At 39.0% G+C, this 26,760-nt stretch overlaps 2 protein-coding genes and 1 pseudogene across 7 annotated transcripts in view; 2 read left to right on the top strand and 1 right to left on the bottom strand.

The window, feature by feature from the left end:
* Ginm1 (glycosylated integral membrane protein 1) overlaps positions 1-11,246 on the top strand; it is a 35,077-nt gene extending 23,831 nt beyond the window's left edge. For all 4 annotated transcript variants that reach the window (XM_004856897.3, XM_087193581.1, XM_004856899.3 and 1 more), the window contains one exon: positions 11,112-11,246. In XM_004856897.3, coding sequence (XP_004856954.1) covers positions 11,112-11,220 — 109 coding nt within the window. In that variant the 3' untranslated portion in view covers positions 11,221-11,246. The remainder of the gene's footprint in view (positions 1-11,111) is intronic.
* Katna1 (katanin catalytic subunit A1) overlaps positions 2,910-26,760 on the bottom strand; it is a 56,296-nt gene continuing 32,445 nt past the window's right edge. For both annotated transcript variants that reach the window (XM_004856896.3, XM_087193580.1), the window contains exons 8-11: positions 17,880-18,006; positions 17,117-17,251; positions 16,582-16,708; positions 2,910-14,554 (exon numbers count right to left, since the gene is read on the bottom strand). In XM_004856896.3, coding sequence (XP_004856953.1) covers positions 14,356-14,554; positions 16,582-16,708; positions 17,117-17,251; positions 17,880-18,006 — 588 coding nt within the window. In that variant the 3' untranslated portion in view covers positions 2,910-14,355. The remainder of the gene's footprint in view (positions 14,555-16,581; positions 16,709-17,116; positions 17,252-17,879; positions 18,007-26,760) is intronic.
* LOC101725844 (roquin-2-like) lies at positions 18,006-25,661 on the top strand (annotated as a pseudogene). The gene is made up of 2 exons (XR_015444081.1): positions 18,006-23,185; positions 23,331-25,661. The product of XR_015444081.1 is annotated as a roquin-2-like (transcript).

The raw sequence follows: 26,760 nt of genomic DNA, 5'->3' as shown, positions 1-26,760 counted from the left end.
TGTATGTGGGAATTTCTTTTCCCCAGCATCTCCCCAGCACCATTTCTCCAAGCACCTTCACATGTTCAGCTCTCTGGAAGTTCTTCTAACGCAGAGAGGCTTTATGGAGGCTTCATTACATAGGCACAGTTGATCAAATTATTAGCTATTGGTGGTGATCAACTCAACCTTCAGCTCCCCTCCTTCCATAGAGGTTGAGGGCATGGGACTGAACTTTCCAATTCTTTAATCATATAGTCGACTCTGGCAACCAGCCCCTACCCTAAGACCATCCAGGAGCTCCTAGCCATCAGTCACCTCGTTAGCATACCAAGGGTTATCACTTTGGAGACTGAAAGGTTTTAGGAGCTGCGTGCCCAGAAACCTGTTGAAGATAAGATGTATCTTATTACAAATCACAGTATCAACAATACATAATGTTCCACAGTGAGGACGTAACTATTCCTCTGTTAAGACATTTATATCCTTTCCAATTTCATGTTATTTCCAGTAATGTTCTAGTGTACATTCTTGTGTAGATACATCTCTCCATATTTGTATCTTTGTAAACAGATTCCTATGATTTCTGGGTCAGAGGATATGTCTACTTAAAAACTGCTCAAAACCTGATCTTTTAAATTTTTGCTACTATAGATAAAAATATAATCTCTTTTAAATTTTGTGTTTTCTTTTTACTAGCATCTTTGCTGGTTTAGGTCTAGTATCTTTTGTGATAATTGGCTGTATATATTTCTTTTGTGACTTGCCTGTTTGTATCCTTTGTCCACTGTTCACTTGTACTGCCTAGAGTAATCATTTATAGTAGTCCCTTTGTTATGCATATACATGTATTGCATTTTTTTAAAAATCCGAGGCTACCATTATTTTGTTTTTAAACAGTAGTAGCTCATGTCATATAAAAGCTTTAAATTTGGATCTGAGCAATTTTATGTTACTCTTTTATGGTTTCTGGGGTCTTAATTTTGCCTAAATAGGCCTTTCCTATCTTCAAAAAAAATTTTTTTTCAGAACTGGGGATTAAACTCAAGGCCTCATGTCTGCTAGGCAAGGACTGTACACTGGTCTACATCCCCGGCCCATTTTTATTTTGAGACAGGGTCTCACTAAGTGCCCCAAGGCTGGTCTTGAACTTGTGATCCTCCTCCCTCAGCCTCCCAGCTGTCTTGGATTGACACTAGCTATTGTGGGTCCTTGATTCAGTGATAATAGAAATTAAAACTGGGGTAACAACATGAGTTTACAAGCAAAAACTGGAATATAAGAAAATAGGGAAGGGACAGCTTGAACAGGAGAGCTGAAAAGAGCATACCTCTAAGATCAGACTCGCCCATTAACAAAGGGAAGAGGCCAGTTCTTACGAGGTTGCTGAGGTGGGCTAGGGTTTGGTTGATTATTCTCTCAAGCCTGGTTCTAAAAAGGTGGCTCTGGAGATAGCCTTATTGCTTGAGGAATCACTCTGATTTCCATTAGATGATTGTTCTGTTTGAGGAGAATGGTAGTTTAAGACCTAGAGACGATCAGTAAAAGCAGAAAGATTTATTAGCACTTCAAGGACCCGGCATGTCAGAGGTCTGAAATAGACTCCAGCCAGCTGGGAGAGGCAGGGCCACAGCGTTTAAACCTGGGATGGGGGTGGAGCTTGGGCCTGGGCGTGAAATGAGATGTTTCTTTTTGTTGGCGATGAGCCGCTTTAATTTTAGGTTAAAAATTAGGCCGCTAGAGGGAGCTCCAAGTCAAGGAGCCGTCTCTGTTTTGTGGAGGTTCTGCGGTAATCCAAGGAGATGCAGGTGTAGGGTAATGACTGAAGACTTTCAGGTGCCAAAAAAGGGATAAAAATTGGTAGGTAAATGTCTCTGCAAATCTCTCAGTTCCTCAGTCATAAACGGGAGGTGATTTGTTAAATTTAAGGCTAATAACCTTTGTGTTTCCAGTCTTTAGACCGATAGTCCTTAAACAATTAACATGCCTATATACAGCTCTGACTATGGATTTGACCCAAAGTTTTTAAGGTAGTAAAGGAGATACAGAGTAAAGGCAGAAATGCCAAGCTTTATTCTATTTTTTGTCACTAATGGGCATCTGTAGGCCTAAGAAGAGTCAGGATTTTATTTTTTGTTTTTTGTTTTTGGTACCAGGGATCGAACTTGGGACCTTGCACTTGCGAGGCAGGTGAGGAAACCACTGAGCTAAATCCCCGGCCCTTTTTGTTTTGGTTTGGTTTGTTTGTTTTTTAACAAAAGTATCTTTTAAGTCCCTGTCAGAAGAAAACACAAAGCATGCTTTTAATGAGAAACAACTTAAGGACCCAACCCTTTGTCCTCTGCCCCCCCCCCCCGCCCCCGTGATGATCCGCATAGGTTTTATTTTCTCATCTAGTTTAGTCTTAGAGGTGCTATGGCAAAGGCTTTATGGCTTTCATGATACACCTGGATTTTGTGTTGCTAAGATTGTTTAGGAGTGTGAGGGGTTAGGGAAAAATATATACTATACTTTTAATGGGTGACAGGTCCCCAATTAAGGCCTAAGAGTGCACCTGTACTTTGTCCCCATTGTGGTCTCCATCTCAGGAGTATAGGCATGTACCACCACACCTGGCTTATGTATCTTTATATATTATATATAATTTTCTTTATATCTATTTATTTATTTATTTATGAGACAGGGTCTTGCTATATAGTTCAGGCTAGCCTTGAACTCAGTATGTAGTTCAGGCTCGTCTTGAACTTGCAGCGATCCTCCTGCCTCAGCCTCTTGAGTACAGGGCATTATATTGTGGCTTTTTTTCTTTTAAAGATGAGGTCTCACTCTGTATTTCAGGATGGCCTTGAACTTGTAGCAGTCTTTCTGCCTCAGGCTCCTGAGTGCTGGGATTATAGGCATGTGCCATATGCCCAGTTTTTACTCATATGTTTTCTTGCTTTCTTTTTTTTTTTTTTTTTTTTTTGGTACAGAGGATCAAACTCAGGACCTTGCACTTTCGAGACAGGCTAGACACCACTGAGCTAAATCCCCGGCCCACTTACATGTTTTCTTAAACCTTATTTTTTACTATCACTTTTGAACGTAGTTTAAACTAGAATTCTGATTTTGTTTTCTAAACAGAGAGGCCATCATTCCATTAGTAATTTAACTTTGACTTGGAATGTTATCTTATCATAAACAAATTCCCATATATTAGTCTGTTTCACTCCTGTTTTGCTCTATCTGGACTCTTCCATTCTACTGTGCCAGTAGCACAGTTTCAATAACTAACAGGTTTTTGATACTTGGGATTAAACCCAAGGCCTTTACACTCAGCTATCTCTCTACCCATTTATAATGTTTCATTTGAGATAAGGTCTTGCTAAGACGCTAAGTTGCCCAAACTGGGTTTGGACTCATCAGCCTTGACCTCACAGAGTGCTGGATTAGAGGTGTGCACACCCACACCCAACTAATTATTGTAATATTTTAGTAAGGTCTTTGATAGCTGGTTGCGGTAACTTTCTCTTCTCCCCACTGTTCATTTTTTAAAATCTTATGACTATTCTTGCCAAGTTTCTCCTCAGTGAATTTTATAATTAATTCACTTTCCTGTTGCCAGGACCAAATCCCAATACTGCAACTTAAAGGAGAGTTCTTTTTTGGTTTACAGTTTGTGCGTTCAGTCTGTGGTCCGCCAACTTCAAGGCAGAAAGGGCACATTGAAAGGCCTGGTAGACAAAACCTGCTTAGCCATGGTGGCCAGGAAGCGGAGAGCAAAGGGAGGAGCTGTTGATAAGAATACACCCTTCCAGGTCAGATCCTGTGACCTACCTCTAACCAGGCCCCGCCTCCTATCAGGTTCTTTTTTTCTTTTTTTTTTTTTTTTTTTATGAGTAGGAAAATTTATTGAGGAATATGAATGGGTAATAGGAATAGCTCCTGAGAGACAGGAAGGGTCCCAATGGGTTGCCAACGAGCCCACTTCTCTGAGAACATTTTATAGAACAAAATGATGAGGTGGCTATGTGGGTCAAAACTATAATCAACCAATAAGATTACAAGGATGGCCACTTGGCTAATATTGATCCAGTAGTAGCAAGGGCATATCATGACATAATTAACCTTGGTCAGTAATCTATTGTTTTAGTCTTATCTTTAGTCTTAGTGGATAGGAGAGGATGGCCCACCCATAATGAAATAATGGTCTATTTATACAGGAAATCCCAAAACCAGTGGTACCAATAATCTTAAGTGTTTATTTATCCTGTAAGGATTTTTCAGATGTGCCTCCAGCCAGTCTTGATGTATTCTCGTCTTCTGTACTGACTCCCTCGAGGATCTAGCCCTGTCTGATTGTCTTTAATATTTCTACCTAACTTAGCTGTCTGTTATATTCCCCCCTCTGAAGAGGTATCCCTGACTGTAGTTAGAGGAGAATGGGCATAGTTTCCATCTAGCTGCTTTGAGCTAAGGAGGGTTGGTGTAGGGAAGACTGAAGTCAGGGGCCTTCTCCAGAGAGCTAATCTCATGGGTCTTGGAGAGAAGTCATGTTGCAGTTTAGTAGTTATGAACTCCATAAGGTTGATCTAGTGGATCCTGGTAAAAGGAGTCAGGCACATTTGTCATTGGTTCAGTCTGCATGATCACTTTGAGTTTGGCAGCCTCTAGGCAAAAATAAATTTTCCAAGAAGTTAAAGCATGTATAATCAGAGCATGAACATTGGAATGGAAAGGCAGTCCAGACACTGTTCTTAAGGGATTGGAATAGCGATTGTAACTAGTTGGCTCCTAGACCCCTCTACTGATGGAGGTTATCTCTGAGTTTTATATTTCTTATCATAAGTCCCTCTAGTTTTAACTGTAAAAAGACGGAGAGTTTAGTGGTTGTGAAGGCCAATTTTAGCTAAGGAATTTAAAGACACTTGTGGAATTTTTACAGGTTTTTTAGCCTCACTGAACCATAACAGTGGTCAGCTACCAATGCAGCTAGAAACTGCCAAAAGGGGATAGGCAATTTTAGCCCCTTTTTATATCTAGCTTTTATTACTGTGCTATTGTTTTCATACATCTTTTGGTTATACTTTTCTGCTGGGTGTTTAGGACCAAGTTAAAGTGAGACCTGTGTTAATCAAAATTAACCTGTTGCTGTCTATCAGGGTCAGTTAAGTCTCGTCAGGCATTACTTTTGGAACCATGTACAGAGCCTCTCAGCTCCTCTGTGTCAGCAGAATGGGTCACAGTCTTGCTTGATCATGTTGCTTTCAACGAAAGCATAGGAGACTTTTCCCTCTTTGGTGACCCTCTTTTTTTTTTTAAATTCTTTTATTGGTGCATTTTAGGTATACGATACATTTACGTTTATCATTGGGTGCGTGTACCTGTGCATGATGTATCTTGGTTCTTATTTTTTCCCCCATTACCTGTGTGCCCTTCACCCCCTCCACCCTTCCCTATTTACATAGATTTCGTTTCCATTTTTTTTTCTTTTCTCATAATTTTTCCTTTCCCTTCTTCCCTTTCCCCTTCCCCTCCCACCACCACTACACCTTTGGACCTTTTCCTGTTTCAAATTATCAATTATTCATTTTCATCATTTTAATTCTTATTTACACTTTCAGTTTTTCACAATAAAACTTCAGTATTTACACGTGTGTCCTATTTATTTCACTTAAGAGTATGGCCTCAATATGCATCCATTTAGCTATAAATGTCTCTAGTTTCTTGTTCTTTATGGCTGAGTAGTACTCTATTTTATAAAAACCAAAAAAAATTAAAAATTAAAAAAAAAATAAAAAAAAACAAAAACCCCCACATCTTCTTTACCCAGTTTCCAGTTGATGGGCACTTGGGCTGTTTCCAAGCTTTAGCAATTTACAAACTGTGCCGCTATAAACATGGGTGCACATATATCGTTGTGGTATGATTCTTTTAATTCTTTGGGGAAAATATCCAGCAGGGGAATAGCTGGGTCAAATGAGACCTCTAGTCCTAGTTCTTTGAGGTATCTCCATACTGATTTCCACAGTGGTTGCACCAGTCTGCACTCCCACCAACAATAGAGAAGGGTTCCTTTCTCCCCACACCCCCGCCATCATTTGTTATTGGTTGATTTCTTGATAGCAGCCATTCTTTCTGGAGTGAGGTGGAATCTCAGTGTTGTTTTCATCTGCATCTCTCGAATGACCGGTGAAGTTGAATATTTTTTCATATATTTATTTGCTGCTTTAACTTGTTCCTCTGAGAAATGTCTGTTCATTTCGGATGCGCATTTTTGAATTGGGTCTTTGAATTTGGGGGGGTTGATTTTTTTTCAATTGTTTATATATTCTCGATAGTAGACCTTTGTCTGAGGTACAGCTGCTAAAAATTTTTTCCCACATTGTAGGTTGTCTCTTAGCTCTGTTGGTTTCTCTTACATCTTTAATAAGATGAGATCCCAGTTGTTGATTCCTTCTGCTAGCTCTCGTGCTACTGAGGTTTTGTTCATAAAGTCTTTTCCTATGCCAGTGTCTTTAAGAGTTCTACCGAACTTATCTCCCAGCAAGTTTAGTGTTTCTATCTTAATATTTAGATCTTTAATCCACTTCAATCTTAGTTTAGTGCATAGTGATAGGTATGGGTCTAGTTTTAATCTTTGGCGGGTTGAAATCCAGTTTTTCCAACACCATTTATTAAATAGGCTATCTTTCCTCCAATGAGGGTGGTTGGCTCCCTTTGTGGTGACCTCTTTTTTAGCACAATGTACATTCATTGCTTCCTGTCCTGTAGGGTCCAACAATCTCCCTGCTCTGGAAGTTGATTGACTTACCAAAGTTGTAGGATCCTGCAGAAAAGGTTCCTTCATGTCCTGGGTCCTCGATGACCTTGAAGGGCCAGGGCCGAAATATTGGCTATCCTCTTAGCCCGGTTACCTTTCTAGTTCTGATCTAGTCCTGATCTCGAAACTTAAGTTGCTGAACAACAAGAAGAGAAGATCAGTTACATCAGTATTGCTGTGGGAGCAGTGAGTTTAACTATTACAATCTCACGTGGATATCAAGCACTTTAAAATATAAAGTATAGCCAGACGACTGTTATTTGTTACCAATCATGGCTGTTTTAGAAGTTGAATCCCTGCAGATTGTTAACAGACAACATATGTAAAGTTTTATAGAGAAAGCTTGAGATCAAGAGCCACACATAGTATTTCAGCATGAAAACACATTTAAATGTCCATTTTAGTATAAAATAACTTCCTAGTCAGTTATCTAATTACAAGATATTAAATGACATTAAAAAAAACATTTTACCTAAATTTGTTATCTTGTACCAATTTTGGTTACCAGAGTAATATTTAAGAAGAATGTACTTATTTATAGATATAAAGATTATTAATGTCTAATCTCTAATCATTAGAGTGACATTGTCTGAACTGTACAGTATTTAGGTACCTTTAACTGATTTTGTTTGCTTGTTTGTTTTTGTACCGGGAATTGCTGAACTATATTCCCAGCCTGGTACCTTTAACTGTTACAACACAGTTACATAACGATGCCACAAGCACAGCCTAAAAACATCTGCATCATTTGGCTGGTTGTCCAAGGATGGATTGGCATGTACATTTCATCACAAATCGTTGTAAAGAATGCCAGATGTTTGAGCCTAAGATAGGCTAAATCCCATAGGGCCAGGGATTTAGCTCAGTGGCATTGTGCCTGCCTCGCAAGCGCAGGGTCCTGAGTTCAATCCCTGGTACCAAAAAAATAAAAAATAAATAGTTTACCACCATAAAAATCTTTTTAGTTTTATAAATTTAACCAAGAACATTTTAATATGTTAAGAAAACCTTATTGATTTAGACATAGAAAGCTTAACCTTTTCATCATAGCCAATTTAAATATATCTTAACAATTGCTTTATGTGACTCATGAGAACCAAATCATAATATTTAAACACTTTAAGCTTATATATATTATTTTATCCAAGGAAAAGCTTTTAAATTATTGTAGATAAACAACAATAAATATTGCATTTATAAAACCAATCTTTTTTTGTTATTTCAATTAACTAACAAGCTGGATGGAAATATGTTACCAACTTTAGACGTCTTCATTTTTTTTCTGGGGGGGGCTACCAGGGATCGAACTCAGGACCTTGCACTTGCGAGGCAGGCAGTGGAACCACTGAGCTAAATCCCTGGCCCTAGACATCTTCATTTTTATCTTGTTTTAAGTCCTATGTAAGCCTTAGACTATCACTCCTCATATGTTAATGTTTTAAGTAAGTTTGGCTACCCTGAAAACTGATACAAATGGTTTTCCATGGACTTTTCAGAAAGACCCCCCTCTAAAAGAAAAAATTGTTGAGCTCAAAAAAAGATTTTTTTAAATGAAGCAGCTGCAGGTGTTTTAATAATTTAACATTGAACAGACATGTTTTAACATTGTACAGACAGATGGATATATACAAGCCAGTTACTTCTTTTTTTTTTTGGTACCGGGGATCGAACTCAGGTCCTTGCACTTGCGAGCCAGGCAGCAGAACCAGAGCTAAATCCCCAGCCCAAGACAGTTACATTTAAATTAGAGTGCACTCTCAGATATATTTGGCCAAATTGAGTTACAGTTACCCTATTCTGTGTCTCTATATCTGTAACACACATAGGAAACTCATAAATTAAAACCGGTACTCATTGTCTGGCCACCACAACTTACACATTAGTGAAAGTACTTCCCTCCCCTACACATATAAATGATGAGAACCAGGCTTAGGAGGGGAGAGCGAGCCAAGACACTGGGGCCTTTTTGAGGGTATGAAGTCGTGAGATAAAAGAATAGTTTAGAAATTCTCTCTTGAACTGAATGTGTTTTGGTCATTTAAGTATAATGCTTAGGAAATAGCTCTCTGGTGTCACCCAGAAATCGGTTTCCTCTGAGTCTCAGGTTTCAATTTCCCATACCATACCTGCTGGACAGGAAATTGTTCCCAGAACACTAGACGGGGACATCACCTTCATGTCTATTCTCCTGGACAGGCAAAATTGTGATGTCTCATCTGACTCAGAGACGGGGTATATGTTCCTTGTCTAAGGTGACTTATCTTTAGCATTAACAAAGACTCACTTTCTATGGGCTCAACTTGAAAGTTCCTAGTTGTTCGATAGGAGGAAAAGGTTGAGACAGATTGGGACTAAAATTCAGAGTCTCTCTCTTTCTGATATTTAGAATAAACATGCCTCCCCCCAAAAGAGAAAGTACAAAATAACAGAAAAAAGTCAAAAATGAGATGAGAAAGAAGAAAGTCTTCTCATGCTCATGATGACTTATTCTGAGACAGTTTGCCCATGACTCGTCACTCTCAGCCTGGAAAGGCGAGCATGGGGAATCTCAAGAACTAAGATTGCATCCTCACCAGTGAACAATCAGACCAGAAAGGAAACTGAGGCAGAACAGTCTCAACATTCCCTTCCATGAGCATGGAGGGAGGATCAGGCCAGACTGTCTGAGCGAATCCTGTCCTCCCAGACTTAAGGTTGGCAGCCACACTGTCGCAATTAACTGGCTAAAGGAGTCCTGAATTTATAGAGGCATTTATATTTCATAAACTAGATTTCATTTAAAAACATTTTACAAATTCACATTTTGGTTAATATCAAAGTCCACTAGGGGACACTTTAACATTTCTTTTCTGGGGCTGGGGATTTAGCTCAGTGGCAATGCACCTGCCTTGTAAGTGCAAGATCCTGAATTCAGATCCCCAGTACTAAAAAGCAAAACCCAAAAAAACATTTTTTCTCCCTAGCGCCACTAACACACACAACACACAACGGTCAAAACAAGTCAAACAGGTCAAGCAAGGGACACCAGTCAATTCAGCAACTAGTAATTCCATACACAAAACATGAATACAGGACCTTGCCTGTAAAAATAAAATGTCTCATCAAAGAAACATCATAATCGTCGCATGTTCTCAACTTAAATTTACCATCATTTGACAAAAAACAAGGCGTAAAAAGACAAGCATAAAAGACCAGGCATAAGCAGCTGGCAAACAAGAATGACAATTTCTGATTACTTGAGTCACAATACAGAATCTAGTAAACAGGCTGGGGACTTAGCTCAGTGGTCCCGGTGCCTGCCTCCAAAGCGCAAGGATCCGAGTTCAATCCCCAGCACCAAAAAAAAAAAAAAAAAAATTGAGATATAATTCATAATCTATGAAACAAAAGCATACTTTTACCTCCTTTTAATTATCTTGGTGAGATCTCCAAAATGATTAGGGGGAAAATATATAATTCTCAACCTGCTAGATGTCAGATACACAGAGTTTGTGTTCCCCAATGTCAAAGAATGAATTCTAAAGAACAGCTGAGGTTGAGAGTAGCAAAATTTATTGGGAAATAGAAATAGCTTGAGAGATAGGAGTTCTGGATGGGTTGCCCACCCCTTCAGTTATGGATTAATCCACTGATGAATATAGTGCCCCTGTAACCTAATCACCTTCCAAAAGCCCCACCTCTGAATGCAGGAGACTTTTGGAACATTTTAAAGCTGAAGCACTACAGCTTGTTTGGTTTCTAAAACAACTGGCCTTTTCTGGGTGTATTCATTGGAATAACATTGAGTTTACAATACAGGGTCTTGGGTTCATTCTAGAAACATACTTTTCTGCTGTCTGAGGCTATACGGTGGTGTTCCAGTGGTGAATACTATTTAGAAAGCTGCTTGGGTTTAGTCTTTCTGCCTACCCTGTAAATCCAGGGACTGATACTCGGCCTTGAAGACGTAGATTTACTCTGTGCTTTCCGTACCTATAGTGCCAAGTACTGAACTTCCTCTATTCCTTTCTTTTCCTCAATCAGTCTAGCTAACATGAACTGAGGATTCACACGTTGCATAACCATTATAAATTAGTGAAGGTGAAGCAAAAGCATGTAATCATAGGCTTTTTTTTTTTTTTTTTTTGAGATAGGGTCTTGCTGTGTAGTTCAGGCTGGCCTCAAATTCATGGCAATTCTCCTGCCTCAGCCTCCTGAGTACTGGAATTACAGTTGTGCACCACTAAACCTGGCTTAAGTATATAATGATATAAGTTGAAGTAGCCCTGTCTTACATTATTGGTTTAGGAAATACTTAATTTTGATAGTAAATAATTATCTTATATTTCAGAGGAATTCTTCAGATGGATAAAGTGAGTATTATACCTGTGACAGCTATCAACTTATATCCAGATTGCTCTAAGACAGCAGAAAACCTTGAAGATAAAACATGTATTTAAAAATTAAAACACCATCTCACATCATGGACTCTGGACTAGTCTGTTGTCTCCAAATTTGCCACTTGAATATATTTTTCTTTGAATTACCAAGAATCAGTTTATGCATTAAGAAATTGCCAAACTCCAGACTTCCTAAAAATTGACTTTTACAGTGCCAAATTAAAGTTCACCTGGTTCTATAAAAGCGATGGCTATTCAGCTGATGAATTTTTAAGAAAAATTTAAAGTGGAAGAGAAGACCTATGAAGAGACTTTGAAACTACCAAAAAGAAAAAAAAGGTGAGATAGAATACCATATGCCAGTAATTTTCCAAGGTGCCTTTGCTAAGGAAATTATATCCACTTAATTACTATGACTTCATGAAAAGCACTTTATGAAATTCTAATTTAAAACTCAAGAATTTAGCACTTATTTTTTTTACTCATTCTGTACAACATGCTATATTGTGACTGAGTATAAAATCACTGAAGTGTATTATAATTTGATTGTATTCTGTACCAAGACTACTTACCTTGAATGCACTAGGATTTACAGTTACACGTTCTCACTCTGAAATAAACTTTTGGAGGGGAAAAAAAATACACAGCTGTTTTGATTACAATTACATAAGAGAAATACCTACATACAGGTGTAGGTTTATCTCCTTTCACTGACCCTGGCTGAAACCAAGGCTCAGATCAGCTGATGAATCTATCACTCTAATGGAATCAGTCTACCCTTGGTCTTCTGGTTTTAATTATGGCACTATTTACCCTGTCTTTTCTCTTTATTTATTTTTGCACCGAGGATCAAACTCAGGACCTTGGGCTTGCGAGGCAGGCACGGTGCCACTGAGCTAAATTATCCCCAGCCCTCTATTTTTTTAAACCATCACTCATACTGACATTTTAACAATATGACCTGTAGATATAACTTAGATTTACTCTGTGTAATACTGTTTCACTAAAACATTTTTGACTGCAACCTATCACTTAATACATACAGTCCAAGAAAATACTGGCTGTTTTGTTTTTTCAGACAAGGTCTATTTAGTTCAGGCTGGCCTTTAACTACTTTGTACCCCAGGCTGGCCTCAAACTTGTAGCAGTCCTCCTGCCTCAGCCTCCTGAGTGCTTGGGATTATAGGTGTGCACCACCATGCCCAGCAAGTACTGGCTGGTTTTTTTTGTTTTGTTTTGGTTTGGTTTTTTTGGTACTGGGGATCAAACTCGGGTCCTTGCACTTGCGCAGCAGGAAGCGAAACCAGAGCTAAATTCCCGGCCCCTGGCTGTTTTTTATAAACAGTTTATGGAATAAATAATATAGGTAGGGGAGAACAAGGACAAGAATGAGAATGGAGTGATGTTTAATTTTGTGTTTTATAATTAGTACATTTCAATTGTGTATTATTCCTATCTCCATATTGTAAAAACAAAAGTAATGGCATGAAATTTATAACTTGATCCTTGCTGGGTGTGGAGGTGCACGCCTGTAACCCCAACACTCAGGAGGGGAGGCAGGAGGATCACTGCAGGTTCGAGGCCAGCCTGGGCTACACAGAGAGTTCAAGGCCAGCCTGCACTACACAGCAAAACTGTGTCTCAAAACAAAAAAAAACCTAAAGTACTGATCCTAAACTTACTAGCCAGTAATACTTTTTTTTTTTTTATGCTGTTCTGCATCCTACAAGTTGTTAGAAAGCACAGTTGTAACTCCCAAGTAATGACAAGGTCTTACTGCATCTATTAACCATAAGCTTATAGACTGTAGCAAGGAAAAAACAGAGACGACCACACGGTCTGTCGGACAGGAAGGGCTGCAGCCAGGTTTCTATCCTGACTTCTCCTTCCCAGTGAGACTAGACACCACAGTAAAGAACTCAGTCCCCTTGAGGCTGTTCTTCCTTCTGTGATTGGCATTATACAATAAATTATTATAAGAAATCATAAATGGAAATCATACCAAACTATATACTTTTATTGCATTCATTGCCTTTATACGATTAACTGTATGAGTTTGACTAGAGTATAAGAACAGCATAGGCCTAGCAATAACCTGTAGTATAGCCTCAGGTAGGCAGAGTTACTCAGACAAGACTGTATTTCTCCTTTTTCTTTTTGGTACTGGGGATCGAACTTGGGACCTTGTTCTTGCCAGGCAGGCGCCAGAACCACTGAGCTAAATCCCTGGCTTCCTCCTTTCTTATAAGGACAGTAAAGTGAAGAGTTTTAGTATCCCAGAAAGAGGAAAGCTACCATACCACCAGGTGGAAAAGATACAATTGGGCCTGGCTCATGTCTTTTTGGGAGGGTGGGGGGGGGGGTACCTGGGATTGAACTCAGGACCTTGCACTTGCTAGGCAGGCGGCCACCGCTGAGCTAAATCCCGGCCCCTGGTTCATGTCTTTTTTTAAATCCCTGGCTACCTCATTTTTCTTTTTTCTTTTTTTTTTTTTTTTTTTTTTGGTTCATGTCTTAATTGGCTGTTTAAAAATGTTCCGTAGTTTTCAGTTATCACTGCTAAGGATCGAGAGCCACAGTGGCAGAGAGTGAGAGAAAACATGCTATATTTAGAAGTACATAAAAAGCCAGCTTTCCAACTAAAGTAAAAATATTTGTGTTTAAGCATCTGTGGTCAGAGAAACAAATTAGAAAATGCTACAGAAAACCAATTTTTTAAGTGTATAGTTTTTTTTTTAAATTCATTCATGATTTTACTGGTACATTTTAGATATACAGTAACATTCATTATACGGAATTTGTACCTGTATATGATTTATTTTGCTGCTGCTTTTTTTCCCCATTCCTCTCTCCTACAACCCCTCTCCCCCTCCTTATTTACAAAAGCTGTTTCAATTATTTCTTTCAATTTTTTTTCCTTGTCCCTTTTTTCCTCTCTCCCCCTTCCCTTGTTCCCCATCTCATGTGAACATTTTCTTCCCATTTCCCAGTATCTGTTATACATTTTGGTCTTTATTTACAAAAGCAAAACTAATTTGGAGCTTTAAAAATTGCCTTTATTCAGAATCACAAGGATTTAAAAAAATCTTACCATTATGAAAGTTTAAAAAAATATACCGCTCAGTGCAATGAAATACTACATTTAATTATTTTCAAAGACTTAAGGCAGATTTCTCACAGTTTACATGTGACAATTTAGCATGATCCAAACTCAAATATCCATTTCTCGTATCTTTCAATGTCTGCAGCAGATACTGACTTAGAAACCTTTTTTAAAGCCATTTCAAAATCTTCCATTGTTGTAGGCATATGCATTTCTTCTCTTGAAAGATTGCGGATTTCTTCTGGGGTCAAACCCTCAATTCGCCGCCTCATTGCCATCAAAGATGCATCCCTAAGTTTTGAGTTTAAAAAAGAAAAAAAGCCACAGTGTTATTTTGATTGAATAAAAAAATCTAATGTATATGTTGTAATATTCTTTTGTGGGGGATCACCCTATTGATTATGCCCAAAGCAGGCTGTAAAGAGTTAACCCCACAATTTGCTTGTTTTGAGAAGTGAATCTGGCTGAAGCCTACGTTCCGAGGTCAGAGTGACTCTTAACCGAATTCTGTAATAAAAAGACAAGGTTCTTTACTAAAAAGACAAGCTTATTAACCACAACCTATATTTTGTCTGTTCTGTTCCTAATTCAAGAATGCTTTGTCTTTTCCTTTACAAGCCTTGCCTACATCAGTAAAGTGTCCTTAGCAACTACACATCCTCTCACATAGCCCCTTTACCTCAATCTAACTATGATGTCACCAATAAGTATCAACAGCTCTGGATTTTCAGGGCCTTGGCTTGTTCAGCCTTCCTACCATGAGCATTGGTTATCCTGGCTCCCCATTTCTGTCTCTTTAATTCTGTCTTTGAGTTTTTCTTTTAATCTTGTGTCATAGCACTGAGCAGGAGATCAGAACCTGCCACAGGGGTCTCTAATTAAAATCTTACTATATATACGTATGTAGCACTGCATCGGATTTTACACTGGAAACAAAGCCTGTTCTAAGTTCTTTTTTAGCAATTCAGTCTTTCTGATATAAGGATGCCAATCAATAAGTAATTAATAATGTGCATAAAACCCAAGAAAAAGTACAAAGGTACAATAAAGAAGCTAGCCGTTGCATTTCACTGTAAATGTTCAATAAAATAAATAAGCATCAAAGAGATAGGAGAGAATATATTTGCTAGAAAATTTTTTTTCTATGTAAAGTAAAAGATGCCAAGTTTCTCCTTTCCCCTTCTATTTCAGAAACCTTCCATACCTCTTTCCTTTTATCACCTTTCATGCTTTATAGTGGCCAGCACGTATGCAAAGCGACAACCTTATGTGTACACACATTCTCACCAACCGTCATAACCCTGAATGTGTGCTCACTTTAGAGATGAGGAAGCTGGTGCAGTCAAGACCTTTGCTAATAAGTGTCTGAGCTAAGTCAAGGATTAGGATAAAACCTAGTTAACTGGATTACAGACAACCTTTTTTTCTTCTTGTTCCCATTCCCATCATTTAGGAAATGTTCACTAAGAACAAGATGTTCTTATTTACCCCACAGATAGGCCAAATCAGTGTTTTACAATCACTTCCCATGTTAAGATCATAGTGAAGGGATGTGCCAATAATTATTGAAATCCAATACTATTATAGATTTTCTACTTTACCCAAATTGTTCTAATATTAACCTTTTTTTTTTTTTTTTTTTTTTTGAGGCAGGGTCTCTCTTTGTAGTTCAGGCTGACCCTGAACTCACTATGTAGCCTAGGCTGGCCTTGAACACCCTGCAATCCTCCTGCCTCAGCCTCCCAAGTGCTGGGATTACAGGTATGCACCACCACTCCCAGCTTAATATTAACTTCTTGAATAACAGCTTTAAAATGACTCTTCACTGACATGCGAGATACCAAAATATCTTACCAGCACCTGCTTTCAACAATATACCCAGATATCTTACTAGCACCTAAAATTTAAAACTGAAACTTGAGCAAAGTATGGTGCCACAGGCTATAACACCAGCACTCAGAGGCTGAGGCAGGATGATTATAAATTTAAGATAAGCCTGAGCAATTAAGGAAGACCTTGTCTCAAAAGGGGCGGGGGGAGTGATGTTGCTCAGTGCAAAGTCTTGGGTTCAACCCCTAGTAACAAAAAGAGAAAGAAAGAAAAAAAAAACACTTATGACCTTGACTTCAGAGACTAAAGTGTGGGTCCTTTTTTTTTTTTTTTTTTGAGATAGGGTCTCACTATATAGCAGGCTGTCCTCAAACTCACAGCAATCCTCCCGTCTTAGCTTCTCACCCAAGTGCTGGGATTACAGGCATATGCTACCATGCCTGTAAGTTTTCATTCATAAAAACCTTACCTTCCAAAATACTGCTTACCTGCACACGTTGGTAATGTCTGCACCTGAGTACCCTTCCATCTTTTCTGCAATACTTGCAAGGTTAACATCATCAGCCAATTCAAGCTCACGCAGACTTATTCGTAATAGCTCCTCCCTGCCTTTTGCTAATGATAGAAACAAATTTTAAAATGTAAGCCTTCAGGGCCAGGGATTTAGCTCAGTGGTGCTGACGCCTGCCCCACAAGCGCAAGGACCCGAGTTTGATCCCCAGTACAAAAAAAAAAAAAAAAATGTAAGCCTTCAACAGAAACACACTATTATTATTTCTCAAGTCTGCTTTGTGTGAAGAGCTGTTCTCCAGTTCTTTCTCATTTGCTTGAAATCTCAAGAGCTGTCACTGAATTTTTAATTTCTTCATTATCAAGGCTTCCAAGCTCTAGGTGTAGCCAAAGTAGTAATGCAAAGAAAAGATAAACTATATTTATCTCTTTGGGGAAGATTAATGCCAAATTGCAAATTAAAACTACTTGGCAGTTAATAAGAGGTTTCAGACAAGATTTAAATGATGATACCTGATGGTAAAGGAATATAAATTCGTTTTTCAAGACGTCGCCGTAAAGCCTCATCTATATCCCAGGGAAAATTTGTAGCTGCCAGAACCATAACCATTTTAGAAGGGTCATCATTTTCAGAAGCACCTCCAACACCTAAAAGGATAAGGAAACAGTAAAAAGAAAAAAAGCTCAGCTGTGTAAAGATTGTCAATTTTTTTTTTGGTATTGGGGACTGAACTTGGGACCTTGCGCTTGCAAGGCAGGTGGCAGAACTACTGAGCTAAATCTCCGGCCAAAGATTGTCAAATACTGAATACAATAATATAAGGTAGTGTAATCTTCATGCCGCCTAAAGATTTAAAAAGCTAACTGGTAAATATGTGAATTTCTAAGGAAAATCAATTTCTGTAATATGCAAAAATATGACTCAGGTTTAAGCAAAAGATCAGCCCAACTCAACTACTCAATTCAAAAAAGCATACATAACTTCTAAAGCAAATTAATCTGCATTAATTTTTATTTCAATATCATGGCTAAAGATAAGAGATCATATATTTTTGGGTGACCTGTGGATCCCCATTATTTCAGACATGCCACCATTGACACCTCAAATTTACTGCTATTCGTCTTCAGGCTCTATTTGCCAACCCCTCTGGTCCATCTGGAGTTGTGAAGACTGACACTAAAAGCACTGGGCTAGCACTAGCGGTAGAGCCACACCCACTGGCATTGGACACTCACCAACTCCCACCCCAAGTCATAAGCACAGACACATATCTACCATCCATCTGAACCAGCAGCTCTGCTTTCACTCTTCTGCTTGCTTCATGCTCTTCAGAAGTCCCTCTGCGACTACATATGGAGTCAATCTCATCAATAAATATAGTGGCTGGAGAATAAAATCGAGCCTAAAGAAAGAAACCATGCAATACTAAGTTTTTCATTTCATTTAAATAGTCTATGGGGTAGCAATTAGAAAATGGCTAAAGTGCCTGCCACAATATGGACTTTTCTCTCTTGCCCTCATATTTGGGGGCAAATAAAATTGGAACAACTCAAATATAGCTTCTAATACAAACTTGCATACTTAAATATGATATAATGTCCATTCAATAACATAATGCTATGTATATTTGAATGACAAGTACAGGATTATTCTGTACACTATGATGATACGATAACTGGTGGAAAACATTTCTAGATATTGGTAAGTATTCTAAAGCTCTAGAAAAAATTTGGTCAAAGAAAACCAATATAGAGTCTAAGAAATTCTAATTAAATTGCCATTTTTAAATTTACTAATAGTACTGTACATTTTAATGCTCTTAAGTAACAGAATCAATTTACATACATGTCCTCAAGTTTTAACTACAAAAAAATTCACCATTTAAACCATTTTAAAGTATAAATTTAGTGTTTAGCATCTTCACAATGTTGTGCAACCATCACCACTATCTAATTGTAGGAACTTTTTATCTCCAGAAAAAGACGTCACACTCCACCCTTTAGCATGGCTTGTGGCAACCACTAATTTTTTAAAAATGCTTTTTATGTTGCTTTTTTGAGACAGGGTCTCACTATGTAGTTCACACTGGCTTTGAACACACTACGTAGCCCAGGCTGCCCTCAAACTTGCAGCAATCCTCCTGTCACAGCCTCCTGAATGCTGGAATTACAAGCATGTGCCACCATGCCTGGCGACAACCAGTAATCTTTATGTCTATGGATCTGTGTAGGTCATATAAAATGAAATCATACAATATATGGTCTTTCATGACTGCTTCTTCATGTATCATGTTTCCAAGGTTCATTTATGTTGTAGCATATAATACTTTATTCCTTTTTCATGGCTGAATAGTATCCTCTAAGTTTATTTTTGCTCTTTAAATCCGTATCTTCCTCAAAAATAACAGGGAAGATCAATCTGAACCATTAATAGGTCTCAGTCAAATGTTAATCTAGTAAATAGGTTTTTCTTCTTTTTTTCCTGGTAGTAAATAGTTTAGATTCAACAATATCACTCTTAAGGAGACCGAAGAAGCATTATGCACTAAAAAGTTTATTGTTAATCATTATTTAAACCACGTAAAGATTTCCAAAAACAGTATGGATGAACAAACAGCATTTGCACATCTGAACACGCAACCATACCAGCTCTATCAATTCTTTGAACCATGAGGTTATAATCTAGTATAGCATTCTCTTAAGAGGCAACTATGTTGAAAAAAAAACTGCACCTAAAGCACAAATTTATCTTTAGTTTGTTCACTTGGAAAATCCAAATACATAAGTCCCACTTTCTTTTCTAGTCAAAAATTTGGATTCTAAGTTGTCCCCACCACCACCACCCCAATACTGGTGATTGCAACCAGAGCCTCACATATGCTAGGAAAGCATCCTACCTCTGAGCTACATCCCCAACCTAGGACTCCCCAGTCCCATGTTTTGTGGTACTAGGAAATGAATCCAGGACCTCTGCATTGAGCTACATCCCTAGCCATTTTTTATTTTTAGGACAGGATCTTGTGAAGTCACTAAGCTGCCAGGCTGAGTTCAAATTTACAATCCTTCTATCTCAGCTTCCTATGTGCTAGGATTACAGGTATGTGCCACTATACTCAGCTCCAGCCACCCCCCTCTTTTTTTTTGGATGGAAGGTCTCAGTTGCCTAGGCTAGTCTCAAACCTGTGCTCCTACTGCCTCAGCCTCCCGAGTAGCTGAATTCTTTCTTTTCAAAGGTGTAATTTCATTTTAAATGGTCATTACTTAGGTTTTAGATACTATGTATAAAATTTTTTGTACTTTTCAAGAAATGTAGATACATAGGGAGGAGGGAGGTGATGAGATAAAATAAAATTTATTTTTAAAAATGCAAAGAATGAACTATTAAAGTATCCAATAAAATTCTCATTTGAAATTCTAGCTAGGAACCATATACTAACAACTTATTGCATAAAATTTAAATTTCAAAGCAAAAATTACTACAATGATTCCTCCCAAGTACTGAGGGAATGTAGAATGGTTTTACTAAGGAGAGACTGTGAAACATGCCAGATTGCTTTTGGCTGGCCTGGGAAGATGCTGTGAGGAGATATTCAATGAATACAAATTGATTCCACCTTCACCACACCCTTTCTTCTGATAAGAGAAGTTTCTTCATTTGTAAACACTGCAAGTTTTGTTTTGTTTTTTGGTACTGGAGATCGAACTCAGGACCTTGTGCTTTCAAGGAGGCAGGTGGTGGAACCACTGAGCTAAATCCCCGGCCCAACCACTTCGTTTTTGTATTCCACTATTTCAAATGAGGCCAACTCTCCTAGTAGCTCCATGGATGATTTAGGCCAAACCAATCAGATCGGTGCAGTTCTGTGACCAAAGATGATGGGCTCAGGAATGAGCATGTGACTCAAAAGAGGCCAAACAATCACCGGACTTTTGCCTGAACAATTGGAACTTGTTCCAGTAACTTCGCTGGGATTTCCACAAAGACAAGGTAGGTAAGATTTAAGTCTGGGCCAGGGCCAGGGATTTAGCTCAGTGGTTCGGCCATCTGCCTCACAAGCACAAGGTCCTGAGTCCAATCCCTGGTACAAAAAAAAAAAAAAAAGTCTGGGCCAGGCATAGTGGAGCATGTCTATAATCCCAGCATTGGGAGGCTGAGGCAGGAGGACCACTGTGAATTTGAGGCCAGCCTGAGCTACATAGTGAGTCCTTGCCTCAAAAAAAAAAAAGATTTAAGATTCTGAGAGTTATCTTAGCCATTTCATGAGCCTGCCTAAAGTCAAAGCCAAGTCAGCTTAGAGTCAGAAAGATTCCTAAGGGCATCTCAATTGATGATAGGCCTAATAATTTGAAAGATAACTTCTGAAAATTCCCTCTATTATTATTTTTATATATTATTTTTGTTTAAATTAATTTTATTGGGTTTCTATTGAAAATAATTCTTGACAATACAACAAAAATTATGGTTATACTTTTTAGTGTATTTGTTGCCATGCCACATGAAAAATACTAGACATTTTCACCAAATTTAAGTGGCATATTTATTAATTGATACAAGGTTTCACTAAGCAGCCCAGGCTGGCCTGGAACCTGTGGCAATCCTGCCTAGTGCTGAGATTACAGATGTGCACCACCACGCCTGGCTTAAGTGGCCTGTTTAGAATATAGGCCTTGGGAATTGCTCAACATTCATTTTGAGGGGTCCTGGCAACAGAAAGGAACATTAAAAATGACATCATCTACAGTAAATCGAAACCAAGATAGGAAAGGCGATGTAGTTCTATTCAGTGAGAATCCATCGTTAACAGAAAAAATTAGCTGGCTTACAACATGATCCCTAACTTCTGGTCACCAGAGCAGAAGCTCCAAACTGTAGGCACTGGTCTGAGTCAGCCAGTTCTCCAGCAGACTGGTCCAGATGAACAAGGATTAACTTAATGGTGGTTAAGGTTTTCCCAGTTTCAGAGAAGCGAGTAAAAACAATGCTTTTTGATGTACCTTCATAAAATTCACTATAAAAAATAATAATGCAGGAGGAGAAGGAGGAAGAGGGAGAGGAAAGAGGCACCCTCGCGGCCTTTGCCTCCGCCAGCAGGGCTATCCTTGTAGCTCCCGATGGAGTTTGAGACCGTGAAACCGCCGCCGAGCTCTGCCGGGAGAGGAGGCGCCGCTGTCGGGGGGGCTCCCGGGAGCGGCCCTTAGAGACCCCGCCCGGGCCCCCTCAGCTTACAAAACACTACACAGTAAAATAATGATCTGCTAGATTGCTAACCCGAGCATCCAGCTTCCACGATGCCTGTGCAGGCAGCTCAATGGACAAAATTTCTGTCCTGCCCAATCTGCTATAATGAATTTGATGCGAATGTGCACAAACCCATCAGTTTAGGTTGTTCACAGTGTGCAAGACCTGCCTAAATAAACTTCACCAAAAAGCTTGTCCTTTTGACCAGACTGCTGTCAATACGGACATTGATGTGCTTCCTGTCAACTTCGCACTTCTCCAGTTAGTTGGAGCCCAGGTACCAGATCATCAGTCAATAAAGTAGTCTAGGTGAGAATAAACACTATGAGGTTGCAGCCAGGGATTTAGCTCAGTGGTTCTGCCGGCTGCCTCGCAAGCCCAAAGACCCAAGTTTGATCCCCAGTACTAAAAAAACCCAAACAAACACTACGAGGTTGCAAAGAAATGCGTTGATTTGGCACTCCACTTAAAACCACTAAGTGAAGGTAAAGGTGTAGCTAGTTTGAACCAGAGTGCACTGAGACATCCAATGCAAACTGGTGACACTTGTAAACTGTCAACTGGAGGAAGAAGGTCGAGTCAGAGCCATGCAAGCAGCCCATTCAATTGGAGAAAGAACTGTAACAACTGATATTACAGCACCAGAATCCTCAACAGTTATCTGCCAATCTATGGGATGCTATCAGGGCTCGAGGATGCCAGTTTCTAGGGCCAGCTATGCAAGAAGAGGCCTTGAAGCTGGTGTTGCTGGCATTAGAAGATAGTTCTGCTCTCTCACGGAAAGTTTTGGTACTTTTTGTTGCGTAAAGACTAGAACCAAGATTTCCTCAGGCATCAAAAACAAGTATTGGTCATGTTGTGCAACTACTGTATCAAGCTTCATGTTTTAAGGTTACCAAAAGGGATGAAGACTCTTCCGTGATGCAGCTAAAGAAGGAATTTCAGAGTTATGAGGCACTGAAAAGAGAACATGATGCCCAAATGGTTCATACTGCTATGGAAGCAGGACTCCGTATTTTACCTGAGCAGTGGTCTTCACTCTTATATGGTGCCTTGGCTCATAAATCACATATGCAGTCCATCATTGATAAGCTGCAGTCTCCAGAATCATTTGCAAAGAGTGTCCAGGAATTGACAATTGTTTTGCAATGAACAGGTGATCCAGCTAACTTAAATAGATTGAGGCCTCAGTTAGAGCTTCTTGTAAACATAGACCCTAATCCAGATGCTGTTTCACCAACTTGGGAGCAGCTAGAGAATGCAATGGTAGCTGTTAAAACAGTGGTCCATGGCCTTGTGGACTTCATACAGAATTATAGTAGAAATTGCCTCGGAAGTGCAAAGTCCCGAGTTCAATATCCGGTACCAAAAAAAAAATTGAGTAACAATATTTTGGGCCAGGGATTTAGCTCAGTGGTTTTGCTGCCTGCTGCGCAAGCAGAAGGACCCGAGTTCGATCCCTGGAACCAAAAAAAGAATTAATAGTAGAAAAGGCCATGAAACACCTAAGCCTCAGCCAAACAGCAAATAGAAGACTAGCATGTGCCAAGATTTGCGACAGCAAGGGGGAGTGTCCACGTGGAACAAATTGTACCTTTGCCCATTCTCAGGAAGAGCTTGAAAAGTATCAATTAAGGAACAAAAAGATCAATGCAACTGTAAGAACGTTGCCTCTTCTAAATAAAGTTGGTGTAAACAACACTGTCACTACCACAGCTGGAAATGTCATTTCTGTCATAGGAAGTACTGAAACAACGGGGAAAATTGTTCCAAGTACAAATGGAATTTCAAATTCAGAAAACAGTGTTTCCCAGCTAATCCCACGTAGTACTGTCAGTGCATTAAGAGCTCTGAAGACTGTGAAGAAAGTGGGGAAAGTTGGCACTAATGGTCAGAATGCTGTTGGGCCCTCTGCAGTCTGTAACTGAAAATAAAAATTTGGTTCTCCACCCAAGACTCCTGTAAGTAACATAGCTGCTACCTCAGCTAGGCCCTCTAATCTTGGAACAGAGCTGAATTCTGTGCCTCCAAAATCCAGCCCACTTCTAACTAGAGTACCAGTGTATCCTCAGCATTCTAAAAACATTCAGTATTTTCAAGATCCAAGGACTCAGATACCTTTTGAAGTCCCACAATACCCACAGACAGGATACTACCCACCACCACCAATGGTACCAGCTGGTGTGGCTCCCTCTGTTCCTCGCTTTGTGAGGTCCAAAAATGTTCCAGAGTCCTCCCTCCCACCTGCTTCCATGCCATATGCTGATCAATACAGTACACTTTCCCCTCAAGATCGAATGAATTCTTCTCCTTACCAACCTCCTCCTCAGCAGCAGTATGGACCAGTTCCCCCAGTACCTTCTGGAATGTATACTACTGTGTATGACAGCAGGCGCATCTGGCACCCACCAATGTATCAACAAGATGACATTATTAGAAGCAATTCTTTGCCTCCAATGGATGTGATGCACTCATCTGTCCGACGTCTTCGCGGGAAAGATATGATGACCATTATTCAGTGGCTTGTCAGCCACCAAATGAGCCAAGGACAACTGTGCCTTTACCAAGGAAAACTTGTGGTCATTTAAAGACCAGCTGTGAGGAGCAGATAAGAAGAAAGCCAGACCAGTGGGCACAGTACCACACTCAGAAAGCACCTGTCTCTTCTACTCTTCTTGTGGCAACACGGTCTCCAACACCACCTTCTCCTCTGTTCAGTGTAGACTTCTGTACAGATTTCTCTGAGAGTGTGAGTGGGACAAAATTTGAAGAAGATCATCTTTCCCATTATTCTCCCTGGTCTTCTGGCACTATAGGTTCCTGCATAAATGCCATTGATTCAGAGCCCAAAGATGTAATTGCTAATTCAAATGCTGTGTTAATGGAACTGGACAGTGATGTTAAGAGAAGAGTGCATTTATTTGAAACTCAAAGAAAGACAAAAGAAGAGGACCCAATAATTCCCTTTACTGATGGACCTATCATCTCAAAATGGGGTACAATTTTCTGATCTTCTCGTACAGGCTACCATACTATGGATCCTGTCCAGGCCACTGCTCCCCAAGGAAGTGTGACTAAGTCCATCAGTGTATCAGATTATGTCCCTTATGTCAATGCTGTTGATTCAAGGTGGAGTTCATATGGCAACGAGGCCACATGATCAGCACACTATATTGAAAGGTCATAGAAAGCATTCCAGTACTGGAGACCTTTTAAGCATTGAACTTCAGCAGGCCAAGAGTAACTCATTACTTCTACAGAGGGAGGCAAATGCTCTAGCCATGCAACAGAGGTGGAACTCCCTGGATGAAAGCCGTCACCTTACCTTAAATCTTCTAAGTAAGGAAATTGAACTGAGAAATGGAGAGAGTGATTATACAGAAGATGCAGCAGATACTAAGCCTGATAGAAATATTGAGTTAGAGCTTTCAGCACGTGATAATGATGAACTTGATGGACAAAGCGAACAAACTGAAGAGATCTTAGACATACAACTTGGTATTAGTGCTCAAAATGACCAGTTGCTGAATGGAACCGCAGTGGAAAATGGGCATCCAGTTCAACAACATCAGAAAAAGCCAGTAAAACAAAAGAGACAGAGTTTAGGTGAAGACCATGTGATTCTGGAGGAGCAATCTATTCTGCCAGTAACTTCTTGCTTTAGTCAGTCACTCCCTGTGTCTGTGAGCGAAGCAAGTTGTCTCCCCATCATCACATTTGTCAGTGTTGGCAACCTCATTTTGAAAATTCTTGTTATGTCTGAAGATAAAAACGACTTTTTAAAACCTGTTGCAAATGGGAAGATGGTTAACAGCTGATGGTCAAATTTGTGACCACACCAATGGAAGCATACACTAGCTTTTTATATATATATATAATATATATTATATAATGTAATTTTTTTTTAAAAAAGATATTACTGGGGACATCCATTTCCTGTGGCCTCTTTGATACTTCAAGCCCTCTTGCATTAGCATTATGAAAAAAAAATTTTTACTTTAATAGGGTAACATGTTCACTTTCCAGAAGTGATTGGAATTTAGACAACATTTGACTTAAGCTTCAAGCAGCTTTTTATGAGTTTGTAGCAATTAGGTGCAGTAACTGAGCCATTTCCTATTTTAAATGGCTTCTATAGAAAATTAACAACTCAGTTTTTAAACTAGCAGGATCCTACAATGATACATCTAGTGAAAGGAGACTTAACTTATTTATTTCTATTTTATGTTTCACTGAAATTTCCATCTCATTCCAGCTGCTTTATTTATCTTTTTCATGGGACTTTGCATGGGTTTTTTTCCTTTTTTTATTTTGAAGAGTGGAGTCAGACGTTCTTACCACAGAATTTTACAGGGTTATATACTAGCTTTCTTTACTGCATTATATGTAGAAGTGCTTTTATCTGTAGCATTTATGGTTTTTTTTAATTTTCCATTTCTCAAGAATAGTTTCTGCTTTGTTAATATTTATACACAGGCTACTTGTTCAATTAATTAAAAATATAACCAAGTGCCTAAGTATTTCAGCTGATGTACTAGATATTAAATTCTAAGTTATGCAGAATCGTTTTTACAATTTTGATAAATTATGCACTACTGTAATGCCAGTTTTTTAAAATGCAGATTTAAGCCTGTACATTATAGAATCTGATAACTTGGCAAAAGAATCAGGTGCTTTCAGCTTTCTTGAGAAAACCCTGTATGTAGTGTTTGCACTAACAGGATGGTATTGCTGGGTTTTTAATTTAAACTAATTAATTTGGATGTGGATCGCATTATCTTGGTTAAATATTGTTTGTTGTTACTTCATGTTGGGGTTTAATTTTCCTTGTTTTCTGACTTGTAGGTGGATAAGACTATGAACCATCTAACAGTAGAACACTGGCTAACATTTAATCATATTTAAAAACATGAATAAT

This window comes from Heterocephalus glaber, unplaced genomic scaffold, assembly GCF_053883595.1.
Source record: "Heterocephalus glaber isolate CG9 unplaced genomic scaffold, H.glaber_assembly_v1.0 deba00001593, whole genome shotgun sequence".
Taxonomy (NCBI): Eukaryota; Metazoa; Chordata; class Mammalia; order Rodentia; family Bathyergidae; genus Heterocephalus; species Heterocephalus glaber.
Note: the sequence above shows the minus strand (reverse complement) of the source record. Positions and strands in the feature narration are given on the sequence as shown.